An 18,352-nucleotide genomic window follows, 5' to 3' on the forward strand; every position below is an offset into this window, starting at 1 on the left:
TTGACCACTGTCCTCTCTGCAGCAGCCTTTTGCATATTTGCAGACCATCAGGTCCCCACTCAGCCTTCTCTTCTGTGGACTAAACATGGCCAGTTTTTCAACCTTTCCTCATAGGTCTTGTTTGCTAAACCTCTCATCATTTATGCTGCTCTTGTCTGGATTCTCTCCAATTTGTTCACATCTTTCTTAAAGTGTGGTGCCAAGAATTGGATACAGTACTCCAGTTGAGGCCTCCCCAGTACCATATAGAGTGCAACAATTACCTACTGTATCTTACACTCAACACTCCCATTAGTTCATCCAAGCATGGAATTTGCCTTTTTCGCAACAGCATCACAGTGTTGACTCATATGCCATTTATGATCCACTCTATATTCCAGATCCTTTTCTGAAGTTCTGCTGCCTAGCCAGTTATTCCTCAGTTTGTGTTTGTGCATTTGATGTTTCCTTCCAAAATATAATGCTTGGCATTTGTCTTTACTGAATTTCATCTTGTTGATTTCAGACCAATTCTACAATTTGTAAAGGTCATTTTGAATTCTAATCCTGTCCTCTCAAGTGCTGGCCACCCCTCCCAGCTTGGTGTCATCTGCACATTTTAGAAGCATACTCTCCACTCCATGGTCCCTCTCCATTATCCAAGTCGTTAATGAAAATATGGAAGAGTACCAGACCTAGGACAGAGCCCTATGGGACCCCACACAATACGTCCTCTCATTTGACAGCAAACCATTGATAACTTCTCTTTGAAAACAGTTGTTCACCCACCTTATAGTAATTTCTTGTAGATGATATTTCCTTTGCTTATGAGACTGTCATGTGGAACTGTGTCAAAAGCCTTAATAAAGTCTAGATATAACACAGCTACTGCTTTTTGCCATCCACTGGGCTGGTTATGCTGTCAAAGAAGGAAATCAGATTGGTTTGGCATGATCTGTTCATGACAAACCCACGTTGGCTGTTTCTCATAACCCTATTATCTTCTAGGATGAACAAATTGAGCGTGTAATAATTTGTTCCAGTATCTTTCTGGGTATTGAAATTAGGCTGGCTGGTCTCTAATTCCCTTGATCTTCCTTTTTTCAGATAGGCAAACATAGCGCCTTTCTCCAGTCCTCTGGCACCTAACCAATCCTCCATATGTTCTTGAAGATACTTGCTAATGGTTCCAAGATTGCTTCAGTTGGTTTCTGTGGTGAAAATTCTTCAGGACCCACAAACTTAGATGTATTTAATTTACCTAAATATTCTTTAATCTGTTCTTTCCCTATTTTGGTCTGAGATCTTTCCCCTTGTTGTTAATATTAAGCATCTGGTCACAATGAACCATTTTGGTAAAGACTTGAACAAAATAGGTATCCCACATGTGAGCCTTCAGAAGCAGTCACACAGGTTAGATTTTTTTCATTGAAATCTGGCTTTTCAAGGGAAATGGAAAATGTGGTGGGAAATTTTTCATCCCTTTGAAATTTTTCAGTTTTTTGATTAAACTGAATGACAAATTGTTAAAGTTTTTGAATCAAAAAAATGCTTTTGTGAGTCTTGGCTTCTGAAAAAAGTGAAACAAACTTGGAATTTGCGGTGTGTCTGCTCACTTTTCTTCCCCCCGCCTCCATTTTCCAATGGAAGGGAGAGAAAAGGCAGAGAGAAAAGTGTGGGTGGGGGGAATATAACAACCAAAGAACTGAAATGTTTGGTTTAACTTTTTTCAACTAAGGAAAAATTCTAAAAAATTGTCCAACAAGACAGCACTTTTAAAAATTTCCTTCAATTTTTTAACTTTTAAAATTAATTTGGCAGAGAAAATATTTTTCTCCTAGCTCTAAGAAGCAGCACCTGCCCTGGAGCCCTCAGAAAACATTGACTCACACAACAGCAGTTTAATCATAAAGAAAGTGAAATTTGTAGCCTAACTAACAATTGTTAGCCCAACAATTAAACTTTATAACACAATCTGTCAATATTAGCTTTGCCATAAACACTGTCTAAGGGAACAATCACTTTAAGGTCTTAATTCTTTCACTTTTGCGGGAAAAGGGATGATTCCTCAGTTGAGTTTCGGGATTACACAGGGTATTGAGCTGTTTGTTCTGACAAGAGAGCTCACAGCACCAGATATTTAAAGGCTAAATCCCTTTGAAAAATCTGGCTCACAGATCTGTGTCGAATCCCTCCCTTGCCTCTGTGTGAGGAATAGATCTCAAACGCTGGTCCACAGGATACTTAGGAGCTTGTCAGTCCGAATCCGCCACCCAGTGTCCTGCTAATGGCTGCTAGAGTAGGAGATTTTAAGGGAGCTGCTGGGGGGGAGGGGGTGGAAGGGAGAGGCAGGGGGGAAACAGGGTGTGATAAACCTGCTGTTAGGAGGCTTATTCCTTCACCCGCTTACTTCCCTGGTCCTTCTCATATGAACAGAGAGCAACAATACCCGAAGTTCAAAGGTGCAAACAATTCGATGTTTACTGGGGTGAACTTCCAGCAAGCAATGATTTCAATTTCCTTCCTTAGTGTCCCCCTTCCCAGCTCTGACACCACAGAGCCTTGCCTGTGTCCCTGTTCCCATTCCTGCCCTTAGCCAAACATGCTTCCAATTTCCCCACCCCCATTCCCTGTTCCCATCCCCCACCTTACTTCCTGATTGACTGCAGACTATATAGTAAAACTTGAATTCTGCTTAGCTATACCTTAACCAATCATTTTACTGAAATTTAACTAACCAATCCTAACATATTGTAACATGATTATTTAACCAATTATATCCCACCACCTTAATTAGTTTACTCCCAGCAAAATTAACTATACAGCAGACGGAAACAATCACAGAACCAGACAGAGACCATGCAAATAAACAATAGCAAAGTGGTTTCAGAGTAGCAGCCGTATTAGTCTGTATTGCAAAAAGAAAAGGAGTATTTGTGGCACCTTAGAGACTTACGAAAGCTTATGCTCAAATAAATTTGTTAGTCTTTAAGGTGCCACAAATACTCCTTTTCTAATAGCAAAGTGGGAACTCTAATGACAAAACAATACAGAAGTGAGGATTTCACAACTACATCTATAAAGACATAAGGGTTTCCCAGCAGTGTCTATTGATAAGTTAGTTCTTACCGAACAGAAAACTATCAAATTAAACTTCCTTTTACATCCTCTAGGGCTCTTCCCTTTCTCTGGAGGTGATGGATCAGATCACCTTTCTAACAGCCCCAGATTGCCTTATTTCAATGTGACTAGTTTGGAATGTGAGGATGTGACCATACACTCTCTAGTTTATGGCTGCCTCCACTGTTTAGCCAAAGATCTTAGCCTAAGAACAGGGCCTCAGACTTTCTTTTAAACCTCTATAACTAGCTAAGTGATAAGAATACACCTAAATTCTTAAAGTATAGGCAGACAGGCTTGAATATCTATATCCTAACAATAGAGATCAGCCGAGTGGGAGCTAGAGGAGCCGCACACTAAGATCAACCCAGAAGAACGGGTGGATTCTCTCCCCAGCGAAAGAGGCCGGTGGGAAAGTGATGATTGGGTCCCCTTTACCAGCATCGAAAAACGCCACCCACCTCTATTCATAGTCCAGATAAACCCAGATCCTGCGGGGTGCCTGGCTCGGGGACAAGGCAATGTGCTGCACAGGGGACGTGAGAGCCTCGTACTGATCCTCACTGCACTCCACAGCCCAGATCCCCCCCTTGGGGTTAGGGCTGATCCATCCCTTCCTGCTCACAGACTTTCTGGCCACCCCCACAACACAGACTCCCTCCCCCTCTCCCAGTAATGTCTCCCTGAGGTGAATCCCTCACTGCCCAGCACACAGGGCAGAGAGTCAAATCTCTCAGGGTTGTCGGGCGGATCCTGCCCTGCGTCTCCCCATCTCACACTTTTCCGATCCACAGACACGGTGAGGTCGTGATGGGCTGTGTCTGGATCCAGAGTCACATTCACTGGAGAGAAAGAATCAGAGTGTTAGAGACAGAGCTCAGCCCTGTGGGAGGGTCTGATCCTGTCAGTGACAGAACCTGCCCCAGCTGGGGAGTGAATCAGAGAATCTCCTCCCTCCAGGATTTACCCAGCTCTGAATGGGGAGCAGCGCTGAGATCTCAGCAATGCACACAAGGGATTCATACTCCTGACAGAGCCAGTTCAGTGACAGAGTGAAAGGATCAGCTCAGCTGAGCCAGGCCCCCAAACCCAGAGTCTGAGTCTCAGTTATTCCATCCTTGTGCTTGGGGGAAAGACAAGGGGGGATAGAGGGAGAAGGTTTTAAGCCACCTTTGTCCCTCCTTTAGTCTACCTGACCCCTAGTTACAGAGGCCTCAGGGCTGCAAAGCAGAGAATAGCCATAGTGTAATGCATTCTGTCTGTGTCTGCCATCCTTTGGGTAGGGCGAATCGGGGCAACCGCTCCGGGCCCCGCGCTTTGGAGAGCCCTGCGGGCCAGTGCGATTGGCTGGCGCAGTCGGTCCCAGAAGAAATAAATCTGTCACTTCCACCCCAGACTCCCCTAAGTGACGGCTCTGGCCCCCAGCATGGCCCCCAACCCACTCCTATAATAATGGCTGGAGGCAGAATTGCTGAAGAGTTCCTCTGCCAACTTCACATGGATTGGGGTGGCTCTCTTGCACCGGAGCTATTTTCTGGGGACTGTTTCCATACACATTAAGGCCCCTTTGCTCTGACAGAGCAGCATAAAAGGGTCTGATAATCAGGCTCAATCTTTCCCCATCTGCACCCACCTCTCCCCACACATGTGATTAGAGATTCTGGCATCATAGGAGGCTCCCAGCAGATTATAGGGAATCCAAAGTCCCGCTGTCCAGTGACACAACTTTTCACAGCCCCATCTCCTTGCAGAGCCCCCTCCCTCCTAAAGATCAGCGAGCTGAGCACTAGAAAAACTGCTTGTATAGATTTCAGAGTAGCAGCCGTGTTAGTCTGTATTCGCAAAAAGAAAAGGAGGATTTGTGGCACCTTAGAGACTAACAAATTTATTTGAGCGTAAGCTTTCGTGAGCTACAGCTCAAGAGACATCACTGGTGCTCCATGACTCTGTGTAGCTGCGGTGTGGTTGAGGACACCACACACTTCCTGAATGGCTGCTCGTCTTCTGCTGGTCTAACAGGAGACGTGCCAAACTCCACACTCAGGGCCATCCCTAGCTATTCTAGGGCCCTATACAGCCCCCCCGTGGGGGGGCAGACCTTCATGGTGGGGGGGCTGGCTTGGGGGGCAGGAGGGAACCACCCCCCAGCACTCACCAGTGCCGCAGCTGGGCTGGGTTGCTGCATTTCCTGCTGCTGGCGAGTGCAGCCCTGGCCCTGCAGCAGTCCTCAGAGGAGTGGGGACAGGGCTGGGGCAGAGCAAGAGTGAGGCAGGGGTGGAGCAGAGTGTGGGCTTTGGGGAAGGGGTGGAGTGGGGGCAGGGCAGGGGCAGGGTAGGGGTGGGAAGAGGCGGGGCTGGGGCAGAGCAGGGGCAGGGGCCATGGGGAAGAGGGGGGGCGGGGCGGAGCAGCACCTAGCTGCACAGGGCACCAGGAAGTTTGGTGCCCCAAATTTCCTGGTGCCCTATGCAGCTGCGTACTTTGCATATGGCTCGCAACGGCCCTGTCCACACTGATGGCTCCAAGGCTATGCATTGGCTAATGCAGTATTGCCAACTTCAAAAAATCAAATCTCATGAGACTGGCCCAAAAATCATGACATTATTAAAAGGATTATATTGTCATTTTTAGGTCTGTCTCTTGATGTTTGGACTCCCCTGGCCCCTCCCCAGGGTGTGTGCATGTGACAATGAGTGTGGCCCACTCTCCCACGTGTACTGGATAAGGTGATTTTGATTCCTGCTGCAGGAGCTCTCACCGCCACATCTGCCCATCTCCTGCCCAGCAATTAATCCTGTCCCCCAGACTCCATCAGTTCTGTCCCCACCTAACCCCCCTCAATTCAGTCCTCCAGACCCCATCATCACTGCCCCATCAGTTCAGCACCCCTACCCCACTGCCCTCAGTTCACCCTCCCAGCACTCATCCTATCTGCTCAGAACCCACCATCAATACAGCCCCCCCCAACCCATCAGCCCCCCACTCCCTTCAGGCCCCCTGCAGCTCCCAAGCCATAATAAAGCCCTCCCAGTCTCACCTCTGCTCCTCCTAGGGTTCTTCACCCTCCCTAGGCCTGGGGGCTACAGTAGGATCCCCTATCCCACTTTCCAGGCTGGCAGGGGAGCAGCCGCACTGGGGTGGCTGACAGCAGGAGCCCCAGCCACACCCAGGGCAGCTGACAGGATTTCTATGTAAAATTAAGCCTCATTTTTAGAACTTTCAAACATCGAGATTTTTTTTTTCAGCCACAGCTCTATCATGAGATCATGAGTGAGGCTTAATTTTACTCAGAAATCGCATCTCTCATGATTAGTTCGTGAGAGTTGGCATGTCTGCTAATAGGTGATGTCTACCTAACCCCTTTTGACATTTTTAACATTTTTTCTTTTGACTTATTAAATAGAGAGATAAAACAGAAATATATATTTTTGTATGTTGAATTTTCCCGTTCTTCATTGTACCACTTCATTAATAATATTGCCAGGGGATGTGATGTATGAGCATAAAGAGTTCTGAAAATGACATGAGATGTTCCTCTCTGAGTTTCCAAAAGGCTCATTTTTAAACTCTTAGATCACTATGGACATACACTGCTCGCCTCCTCTCCCGCACCCTAGCCCATCTGGTTAACCCAACCACTAGTTAAAAATTCTAAATTATAACAGAAAAAGAAACTACTTTTCTGTTTTTAGGAAAGAGCTGGGTAGCCACAAGTAATATGGTGATTAGCTCCTGTCAAATGCAAAATTGAAACAAAACCTGAACTATGGTGCTGCCAATGAACCACCATAATTCATATGAAAGTTTTCACTCCCCCTTTGATATGAGAAATTTACCTTTGTGCAACTGCTGTCTAGACGACAGTAAGCCTAGAGGAAGAAATGGGTGAAAAAGGTTAAATGTCATGTTGTCATGTTTCGGAATATATTCACATTGTTAATGTTCTAACACAAAAGCAATATGAAAAGAAAACAAACTTTATTAACTTATAGTTCAGGAGGTTAAGTGCAATTCAGACCAGTACAAACCATTACACACCTCACTAAAAAATAACCGCAAACTTTAAAAACAAAGCACATTACCTAAGGTTACATGACATACCCAGAGATGTTTTACACAGCAATTAAACACCTGTGGCTGGCCCATCACAGCTGACTTGCCGGGGCAGCGAGTTATATGGGCCTGTGGTGCCCATGATCCAAGAATATACAGGGTCTGGGGGGGGGGCTCCACCAATGTTCGCGACCAAGTCTCTCCCCCCGGCCCTGCCTGCTGCCCCCACATGCCTCCCCCAGAGCATCTCCCAGCCCGGCCTGCTGCCCCCGGGTGATTTAAAAGGGACTGGGGGGCCCTGGCCACCGCCACCAGCAGCGCAGCGAGGCTAAGGCGGCTTCCTGCCCGCCCTCGCTCCGTGCCACTCCCGGAAGCAGCTGGCATGTCCCTGTGGCCCCGGGGGTGGGTGTTCCCCCGCCCCAAGTGCCAACACCGCAGCTCCCAACTAATGGGAGTTGCAGGGCCAGTGGGGCCTCTGGGAGCCAATGGGAGCTGTGGGGCAAGTGCCTGTGGGCAACAGTGACCCCCCTGCCTAGGAGCCGCTGCCAGAGGGGTGTGCAGGTCGCTTTGGGGAGGTAAGCACCGCACCCCTCACCCTCTCTCACACCCCAATCCCTGCCCCAGCCCAGAGCCTGCATCCCGCACCCCCTCCTGCACCCCAACCCCCTGCCCCAGCCCAGAGCCCACACCCAAACTCACTCCTAGAGTCCTCACCCCTCCTGCACCCCAACCCCCTGCCCCAGCACACAGCCTGGACCCCAAACCCCCTCCTCCACCCCAACTCCCTCCCAGAGCCCACACCACCTCCTATACCCTGCCCCAGCACAGAGCCCACACCTGAACTCCCTCCCAGAGCCTTAGGCAGGTGTGGGGGGATGGGCAGGACTTGGACCCATTCTGGGCACCACCAAAAATTATACAAACTGCCACCCCTGCTGACTTGGGCTCGCAGGGCTTGGGCCATGGGGCTGTTTAATTGCAGTGTAGATACTCGGGCTTGGCCAGAAGCCTGAGCTTTGGGACCCTGTGATGGGAGAGGGTCGCAGAGCCCAGGTTCCAGCCCAAGTCCAAACCTCCTGACCCTGAATCAGTGGACAGGAGCCAGCCACAGATGTTTAATTGCTGTGTAGACAAACCCTCGGAAACCAACACATAATTCACAGACAGACCAATACACAGAAACTTTTTCACTGATTAGCATTCTATCAGCTTTAAATCTGCCCCTGAACCATTAGTATTTAGTAAAACTGGCTCATCCTTCCTGAAAGACCTGGTGGTCTCATTATCTCCAGCTCAGGAGGATAAAAAGTGAAGAATCTCTAAAGCAGGGGTGGGGAACCTACGGCCCGCAGGCCAGATCTGGCCTGTTGCTAAATTTCATCCGGCCCGCAGTGCCGCTCCCCTCCCTGCAGACTTTCCCTGCCGTGGGGGGAAGCCCCGAACCTCTGTGAAGAGCTGCGGGAACTAGAAGAGCAGAGGGTGTTGCAACGCCCCCCAGGTTTTGCGCGGGTTCCCAACCACCAGCGCTGTGCCCAGGGTCCCTGCTGGCTGCTGCCCCCAGCCCCACATGCAGGGTCCCAGCTGCTGCCAGGTTCCCGTCTGCTGGCCCCGCACCTGGGGCTCTGCTCCTGCCCCCAGCTGTGGTCCCAGCCTCAGCCCCTTTACCCTTGTCCACATCCTGCCCCTTCCCCCCTTCCGCCCTGGAGTCATGGCCCAGTCTTGCTCCAGCTCTGGGGAGAGGGGGCACAGACAGGAGTAAGGGGGGTGCCAAGTAAAAACTTTGGGACCACTGGCTTTCAGCACCCTGACTGTAAAAATTGTTCCAGTGCCACTGCCTCCATACCCTCTGCGGGACTGGAGCCGCAAGTGCTGGCTCGGCCTGCTGCGGGGGGAAGCCCCAAGCCTCCATGCCCCCTCTCTGTCCCCCTGCGGGTGAATGGCCTGTGACTGACTTTTTTCTGTGGGTCAATGGCCCATGATAGCAAAAAGTTTCCCCACCCCTGCTCTAAAGCAAGAGAGGGACTATGATGACACAAGAGGACTTGCAGACAAAAAATCCAAACAGACATACTTCAAAAACAGTTAATTCAGCAGGAAGCTCAAGCTAAGGTTAACGTTCATAGCTGCTAAGAAAGGAAAAACCCCAGGGAGTCCGAATTTAGGACCCTAACCCAGTGTGCATTTGCTGTATTGAGAGCTGAGTAGGGAATTCTCAGGTTCCAAATGATTAGTTGACTATCTTCATCCACAATCATTGTCCCTATGGGATTTCCCCAGCTCTGTCAATTATCCAGTGTAATATAGGTGAGAAAATTCCCAAGGTGATTGTTAATTACCTTTGAATTTCTTCATTATGGTCTTCAGAGATGCATTTCTTTGAGAAGATTCCCAGATTCTCCATTTCAGTTCAGAAGAAAAGGCCACAGGGTTCTGAAACTCCTCCCTCTCACATCTGAAGAACAACCCAGTGTTACTCGTTGTGGAGTTCTTTCATATTTGTGTTTTACTAAAATGTATTTTATTCTAGTGAATGGTTGTAGCTCAGCAGACCCTGGAGGAATAAATTCTCTATTGCCCCAGGAGTAGGTACAATAGCAGCTTTGACACTACAAGCTCCCCCTTCATTTTGGTGAGACCGATATTGGAAAACTGCATCCAGTTCTGGTGTCCCCATTTTAAAATGGACATTGAAAAAGTTGAGATTGTGCAGAGAAGACCCATAAAAATGATTTGAGGGCTGGTAAAAATGCCTTGCTCTGAAAGAACCCTGGTACTTGAGTATGAGGTATAAATACTTTCATGGGGAGAATATACTTGGTACTAAAGGGCTCCTCAATTTAGCAAACAAAGGCATAACAAGGACCAATTGCTGGAAGCTGAAGCCAGAGAAAGTCAAATGGGAAATAAAAGAGACATTTTTAAGAGTGCGGGTGGATTAACCATTGGAAGAAACTGCCAAGGGAAGTGGTGGATTCTCCATCTCTTGACAGAGGAGCCAAAACAGGGCAGGCCATGGCCCCATCACTTTTAAAAGTAGGAGAGCTATGCTCTCTCGCTTTTTACCTGTCTTAAAGTTATGAGGGGAGAAGGCAGAGAGGACCGAGCAGGTGGCGGGGTCTCTGGGGAAGAGGCAGAGCAGGGGTGCAGCCATGATTTGGGCACCAGTGCCCCCCCACACTTTTAGGGAGCTTCAAGTGTTACTGTCTGTTGATGTCTTTAAATCAAGACTGAATGGCTTTCTGGAAGGTGCTTTAGTCAACACTTGTTAGGATTTAGTCAAATACAAGTTATTGGGTTGAATACAGGAATAACTGGGTGAAATTTAAGGACCTGTGATACGTAGGCACTGACTCTGTGGGTGCTCTGGGGCTGGAGCACTCACGGAAAAAAAACAGTGGGTGCTCAGTACCCACCAGCAGCCCCACAGATCAGCTTCCCCCCCTACCCACCAGTGCCTCCCACCCGCTAGCTGGCCCTGCCTATCAGCTCCTCCCCCTGCCGATCTGCACCTCCCACCCACCTGGGATGAGCTGTTCAGTAACATGAAGAATGTGCTGGGGGGAAGGGGGTGGAGCAAGGGCGGGAAGAGGCTGGGCAGGGCAGGAAGATGTAGGGTGGGGCCTGGGGGGAAGGAGTGGAGTGGGGGCAGGGCCCAGGGCAGAGCGGGGATCGAACACCCCCGGGGAATGAGAAAGTCAGTGCCTGTGTTGTGATATACAGGAGGTCAAATGTGATGATCTTATGGTCCTTTCTGGCCTTCAACTTTATGCATTTATGAAACTCAGTAATACCATGTGGCAATGAGTTCCACAGCTTAATAATGAATTGTGTAAAAAAAAGTATTTCCTTTTCTCAGCTTTACACTAGTTGACCTTCAGTTGCACTGAACGTCCAGCCTTGATCTTGTATTGTGAGTGTGGGTAAGCAGGATCACCTGACTTTTATCCTGTATACCATTTAAGGGAGATAATTAGTGACAATCCTTGTGGTTATTTAGATACCCATTGTACCAGGACCTGGAGTGAAACCCACTAACCCATTTCAAAGATCATTTATATTCTTATTTAGTTCTTTGGACGCTTACAATGGTCAGTCCACTAGCACAGGGGTTCTCAGCTACAAAGGCTAGTGTGTGTTCACTCCATACTGAGGGAGTGGCAAACTGCTTAATGAACTTGCACTGTCCAAGGGAACCTTGAGCAGTGTAAGCCAGTGCAGTTCTGCGGGGTAGGGCTGGAGCTGGGGGTATCAATGGCTGAGAGATGATTCATGTAACACAGCTGGGCGTGTCCCTGCCCATAGGTGTCTGTGTCAGTGCAGGGCCTGTGAAGCTTGTAGCTTTACAACAGCATCACACTGCGAGAGGCAGCCCAGGTCGGGGATTTGGAGGGCTCAGCAGTCCCACAGTCCAGGTTGCACCCCGGGAACCCCATCACACTAATGTAAATCTCCCTTGTTGCTAATTAAACCAATGACTGCTTGTTCTGCCCTCTCTGGACTTGAAGAACAACTGATCACCGCTCTCTGGAGAACAGCCTCATACATATTTGAAGACTCTTATCAGGCCCTCCCTCAGTCTTCTCTTCTCTAGACTAAACATACCCATTTATTTCAACCTTTCCTCACAGCTCATCCATTCTAAACCTCTGACCATTTTTGTTGCTCTCCTCTGAATTCTCTCCAATTTTTCCACATCTTTCTTAAAGTGCGGTGCCCCAAACTGGACACGGTATTCCAGCTGAGGCCTCACCGTGACAAGAAGGGTGGAACAACGTCCTCCTGTGTCCTACATGTGACACTCCTGTTAATACATCTGTGGTGGAGTGTTCACCATCAGCCCTCAAAAAGAGTGAGGGAAGCTGAGAAAGAGGAGATTAGTGAGACAGGCCACACATGAGCGGTTTAGGACAGAGAAGCAACCCTTGATTGGAAGATGAAGCTCTGCTGAGCAGGTGGGGGCTGGGCTAATATAAAGCCAGGAAGCTGGCAACAGAAATTGGCTGCAGTGAGGAAGTCTGGAGCTACCCTCAGTGCATTTGAAAGCGAAAGAGAGAACCAGGGAAAGAGCAGCATGCTAGGAGCCTGGCCCTGAAGAAAGGGAGTACTTAGAATCCTAGGGTTAGAAGGGACTGCAAGGGCCATCTCTATAAGAGAGAAGGTGAAGGTGGAGATGAAAGCCTATAGGATGTGAGTAGGAAGCAGCACAGGTTCAGAGCAGACCTTGCCTGCATGTGGTAGGGTCCCTGGGCTAGAACCTGGAGCAGTGGGTGGGCTTGAGTTCCCCTAGCCACTGATAGTGACATTGCCTGGACAGTGGGACCAGTGAGACTCTATACGCCAGAAGGGGAAACCATTTAATGATCTGGCTGGAGGGCTGAGTCACAAAGAGGAAGCTGCAGCTCTTGGAGTGAGGGATAAGGCTGCAGAATGAGAGAGAGCACAACGGGGGGACAGGGGTGAGGGGGTGGGGTGGAGAGACTGCAAGAGGTGGTGTTGGACCTGGAAGAGAGCTAATCCCCGGAACAGCCAGGAGGAGACACTACCTGCGGTGAATACAGCAACTTGTGACAACATCCCAGAATGATATTTGCCTTTTTCACAAGAGCATCACATTACCGACTCATTCAATTTGTGATCCACTTTAACCCCCAGATCTTTTTCCGCAGTACTGCTACCTACCCAGTTATTCCCCATTTTATAGTTGTACATTTGATTTTTCCTTCCAAAGTGCAGTACTTTGTCTTTATTGAATGTCCCCTTAAATTGATTTTAATCCTTCCTCCCTCCGCCCTTTGTCTCTTGTGTTTATTTAGACCAGGGATCGGCAACTTTTGGCATGCGTCCCATCAGGGAAAGCCCCTAGCGGGCCGAGCCAGTTTGTTTACCTGCCACGTCCACAGGTTTGGCCAATCGCGGCTCCCACTGGCCACAGTTCACTGTCCTAAGCCAATGGGGGCTGCGGGAAGTGGCGTGGGCCGAGGGATGTACTGGATACCCTTCCCGCAGCTTCCATTGGCCTGTGACAGTGAACTGCGGCCAGTGGGAGCTGCAATTGTCTGAAGCTGCGGATGCGGCAGGTAAACAAACCGGCCCAGCCCACCAGGGGCTTTCCCTGGCGGGCCGCTTGCCAAAGGTTGCCGATCCCTGATTTAGACTGTAAACTATTTGGGGCAGGGACTGTCTCTTTCTGTGTGTCTGTGCAGCACCCAGCATGTTGGGACCTGATTTTGCCTTGAGCCTGTAGGCACTGCCATAGTACTACTGATAATAGCACATTATATACTGCTTAGAGCGGGGAAAGTCTCTTCCATCATATCTGTTGCTACGCCAAGCACGCTGATAGAGCTCACTTCATAATAAGAAACAATTAATAAACTGCTCATTGAATAGTCATCAGATAGCCCTGACTTTCCATCCCTACCAACCTAGGTGGAGTTTGGAGTGTATGTCCTAGAAATGAAAATCTCATTCTCCACCCCCAATCTTCTGAGGTCTCCATTCCACCAGCTACACTACAAATCAATACCATATTTGTAGGTAAATAACTCTTATCTCAGGCAGCTCTATTTTGGAGTCTAGTCAAAATGACGACAGACCCAAAATTAGATTTAATGGAGAGAGATTGGGAACCAACCCCACACTCTGCACTGTTGGACCATGCGGAGCCAGGTCTCATGTTTAAAATCCCTTCCCTGCATTGGGAAGTGAAAGGGAGAGTGAGAAGGAGCCACCTACCTGCTCAAGGTGTCTTTGATGTCCTGGAGGAGAAAGATAAAAGGAAATTCAGTCCCATATCTCATACTAATGATCCCTCCTGCTCTGGAGGGGACTCACTTTGTCTTCACAGTTTGAGGTTCAAAGAGAAAGTATTTGTCATTTATTAATGCAAACAAAAACATTAAATGTGTTGCCTTTGTTCTTTTGGATAAATGCTCTGACTGCAGGATCTGGGCCCAGGAAGTTTGTATATAGAGGCACACAAGCTCTTTGTGTAACAACATTTGGATAACCAGCTGGCATATGGAATCAGAGGGCTCGGTCTTGCGAGGTGTTGAATAAGGATCTTCTGAACACTCACAGGTTTCGGGAAGATCCCCTCCACCAGACTCCAGTGGGTCCAGAGAGAGGCATGTCCCCCCATGCTGTTTTGCTCCCATGCTGTCAACTCTCTCCCCACTCCCACAAGCATTCTGAAGGCCCATCCTGTGGACTTCTTGACATCCACAGGAAGTTGGGGCTGGGTGAGAACAATGGGTGTGGGGTACAGAGTAACCCAGAACCAATCACTATCCTACACCCCAGGTTCAATACAGGAAACTCGAGGAGTGAAGAATGCTGCCCACAGCAGATACTGGTTGCAAAAGACAGGTTTCAGAGTAGCAGCTGTGTTAGTCTGTATTCGCAAAAAGAAAAGGAGCACTTGTGGCACCTTTGAGACTAACACATTTATTAGAGCATAAGCTTTCGTGAGCTACAGCTCACTTCATCAGATGCATCTGATGAAGTGAGCTGTAGCTCACGAAAGCTTATGCTCTAATAAATGTGTTAGTCTATAAGGTGCCACAAGTACTCCTTTTCTGGTTGCAAAAGAGAATTTGACCCTAGATAACAGCTAGAGAAGTCCAGGATGCTATGGTTTTTTTCCCTTGCCTTTTTCTTTCTTTCTTTCTTTGCTAGTTAGAGGCATTTTTTGAAAAGCAAAATCATTAGAAGGCTTTTGGAATTCTTATGACTACTTACACTTTCAGGCTACCATAAGTAATGAACAGCTTCCCTATCTAACTTCAGTTCTGGCAAACAAAATCACCACAGCCTCAGACCTCATGTATCAATTTTAAGGCCAATATTTTCCCTTTTTGTGATATGTAGGAAAAGTGGCAAGATCAGGCTTTAAATGGAATCTTAGCTTCAATCTTAGCTATTTCCATAATTAAAGACTGGTTCCATCTTTAATCTTTTGGAGTTAGCGTTTGGAACACAAGAAACGCCACACTGGCTCAGACCAGAGGTCCATCTAATCAGTATTCTGTCTCCAAAGGTGGACAGTGCCAGATGCTTCAGAGGAAGGTGTAAGATAATCTTCCTCCTACATTCTCATCCTTCTCCCTAACAGTTAGCGACTGGCTTAAGCAATGAAGTATGAGGTTTAATATCACTCTGCATATTCTTGTTATCCATATAAATATCTGATCACTTTTTGAGTTTTGCTAAATGCTTGTTCTCAACGACATCCAGTGGCAATCAGTCCCACAGTCTAATTATGTGATGTGTGAAAAAGCGTTCATTTCATCAGTTTTGAATTTGTCACCTTCTAATTGTATTGAATTTCCCTTTGCTTTGCATTATGAGACAGGGAGAACAGAGTTTGGAGTTTGCCATTTTTGGAGGAGTCTTCTCCCACTAGAATTCAAAAGAAGAATTTCTTTTCATTTAGGGCTCGATCCAATGCTCGTTGTACTCCAGAAGTATATTTCCATTAACTTAGTGGGTACTTTATCAAGCCCTTAAGGAAAAATAATGTATATTTTAGCAATACTATATGTTCTGACCATTCACTCCTACACTCCAAATGTGAAGAGTTAGGAGACTTTCTTGCTCTGTGAAATATTCTGGGGTGTTTCTAACACTGTCTCACCTGCAGGAATTCACTCGCTGGCTGCTGGCATTTCTGCTCCATCTCAATGATCAGGGAACTGAAAGAAGATATTTCCTCAGATAATTTGGCAACATACTCAGCCCTCCCCTTTTCAATTTCCTTATTCAGCTCGTCCAACTGGGCCAGCTGGAGTCGCTCTTGTTCCTCCAAAAACTGCCGCAGTTGCTGAAATTCAGACACAATCTTCTGCTTCTCAGTTTCTAGCTGTTTCTGAAATGACGAGACACAAACAGGAAAAGCACAGGTCAAGGACAAGACTACGGAGTGAGTCATGGGACATTCTATGCATGTGGCAGCATGTCATTGCAACCCCACAGAATTTAACTTCTGACATTTTATGGAGAACATATCTGCTCAGTAGATTGAAGATTTTCCAATAGATTTTCAAGAGTCATAACATAAAAAGAAGCACTAGACTTGAACTGGGGAACACAAATTGCTGGGAAGACCCCTTTTTTGCACATGCAAATCTGAATTTGCAGGTTGCTTAGGAATGAGTGCATGTGAACTGGACAGAAGTCCACCAATTCATGCTGTTTCTGGAGCACTCTCTGGCCCCTGATACTCTAGGAACAAGGAAATCAGACCAGATTTGGAACCCAGATCTTCTTCATGGCAATGTCTAGCAGCGATACCATTAAGGGCCTGTTCCAAAGCTCACTGAACTGGAGTCTTTCCAATTACTTCCTTGTGCTTTGTTTTAGGCAGTAAGTGATGCTCCTCCTCTGAGACAGCAGATTCCTATAGCAGCTGCACTGATTGTCCAGCTGTGGTTATCTCTGTTGAAAATACAGCTGGCCAAAAATTGGAGCGTGGGGGAATTTGAAAAAATAATTGAAATTTCAAAGTTGTTTCCATTTCTCAGTTTCCAAAATGGAACTTTTGATTTGTTTGAAAAATATCTTGAAATAACTTTTGAAAAATGTCACATTTTTCTTTCTCTCTTTTCCCAAAATGGAACAAAATAATGTTCATTCCCCCCCATTTTTCTTTTTAGTACGTCCTCTCTGTACCTCTTCAAAAGATCTCCCATTTTTGAAAAAGTGTCAAAAAGAAAAAGGAAAAACTAAGGGAAAAAAACTCCTGGAAATTATTCATTTTAGTGCACTCAGTAGAAAAAAGGACTAAAAAGAGAAAGAAAGATAAAAAACAAATATGAAAGTTTTAAAATTTCTCAGCTTTTTAAAAGCAAAATGAAAATTTCAGTTTGAAATGACACAAAAATGTTGCAAAAAGAAAAGGAGAACTTGTGGCACCTTAGAGACTAACACATTTATTAGAGCATAAGCTTTCATGAGCTACAGCTCACTTCATCGGATGCATCCGATGAAGTGAGCTGTAGCTCACGAAAGCTTATGCTCTAATAAATGTGTTAGTCTCTAAGGTGCCACAAGTTCTCCTTTTCTTTTTGCGAATACAGACTAACACGGCTGCTACTCTGAAACAAAAATGTTTGTTTCATTTTGAAATTTCCCGTCAACAAATTGAAAAATTTGTTGCAAGTGACTTTTTCCCATGAAAAAAAGTTGTTTTCTACTAAACCCCTTTTATCTGCAGGAACCTTTTTTTGGTTGAAAATTTTCAACCAGCTTTAGTTGAAAGGAGAAACTACTGTTAAGTAAACAAATTACATTTGAATTATCAGTGAAGATATTTGGATTATTAAAACTCTTTCTTTAATGCTGCATTTTCCTGCTTACTCTCAATTAAAGCAGAACAGTTTTCCTTTACAATGAGAATAAATAAGTTATCATCTTTCACGGATGAGAACGTGTTACTCACTATTCCTCTTATTTTACTCAGACTAAGCAGTGGATTGATAATGTCCCTGTGCACATTTGCTTCTGAGTAATAACAGCACCTACCAAGAGTTCATGGCTTTTATTTTCCCCACTCAGTTTAAATGACAGAATATCTTCTCTCTCTTCCCTCAAAATCTCCAAAAGGCTCCAAATTTGGTCCTAACAAAAGAAAAACTGGTATAGTTTTGATTGTTCTTGGAGAATTTCTCCCCATTTATTTATATTTGCAAGAATATCAAATACATAATAAAATGGGTGAGTGCTCTAACCACATGACTATACAGTCATTCTCATTCTCTCTCTCTCTTTGGCCCAAATTACTTTTTATCCCCAGTGGAATAGCTTCTACAGGGGAGAGGGTGGGAGCCCCACATCACAATAGCCCAGTGGTTCTCAACTGTGGTCCACTGCTTGTTCAGGGAAAGCCCCTAGCGGGCCAGGTCGGTTTAACTGCTGCATCCGCAGGTTTGGCCGATCGTGGCTCCCACTGGCCACGGTTTGCCGCTCCAGGCCAATGGGGGCTGCGGGAAGGGCGTCCAGCACATCCCTCGGCCCGCACCGCTTCCCGCAGCCCCCATTGGCCTGGAGCGGCAAACCATGGCCAGTGGGAGCTGCGATCAGCCAAATCTGTAGACGTGTTAGGTAAACAAACTGGCCTGGTCCACTAGGGGCTTTCCCTGAACAACCGGTGGACCACAGTTGAGAACCACTGTAATTGCCCATGGTTAGGACACTCACCTGAGAG

The 18,352-nt window shown here is 46.9% G+C and overlaps 2 protein-coding genes across 2 annotated transcripts in view; one reads left to right on the plus strand and one right to left on the minus strand.

Moving 5' to 3' along the window:
• LOC119843336 (butyrophilin subfamily 1 member A1-like) overlaps positions 1 to 18,352 on the plus strand; it is a 1,931,986-nt gene that overhangs the window by 447,262 nt on the left and 1,466,372 nt on the right. The gene's annotated exons all lie outside the window — the stretch shown is intronic.
• Positions 3,369 to 18,352, minus strand: part of LOC119842630 (E3 ubiquitin-protein ligase TRIM39-like) — a 28,227-nt gene continuing 13,243 nt past the window's right edge. The window contains 7 exon segments of the mRNA XM_043497484.1: positions 3,369 to 3,765; positions 3,768 to 3,941; positions 6,933 to 6,965; positions 9,486 to 9,601; positions 13,885 to 13,907; positions 15,785 to 16,015; positions 17,671 to 17,766. Coding sequence (XP_043353419.1) covers positions 3,440 to 3,765; positions 3,768 to 3,941; positions 6,933 to 6,965; positions 9,486 to 9,601; positions 13,885 to 13,907; positions 15,785 to 16,015; positions 17,671 to 17,766 — 999 coding nt within the window. The 3' untranslated portion in view covers positions 3,369 to 3,439.

This window comes from Dermochelys coriacea, chromosome 14 (genome assembly GCF_009764565.3).
Source record: "Dermochelys coriacea isolate rDerCor1 chromosome 14, rDerCor1.pri.v4, whole genome shotgun sequence".
NCBI classification, from domain to species: Eukaryota; Metazoa; Chordata; order Testudines; family Dermochelyidae; genus Dermochelys; species Dermochelys coriacea.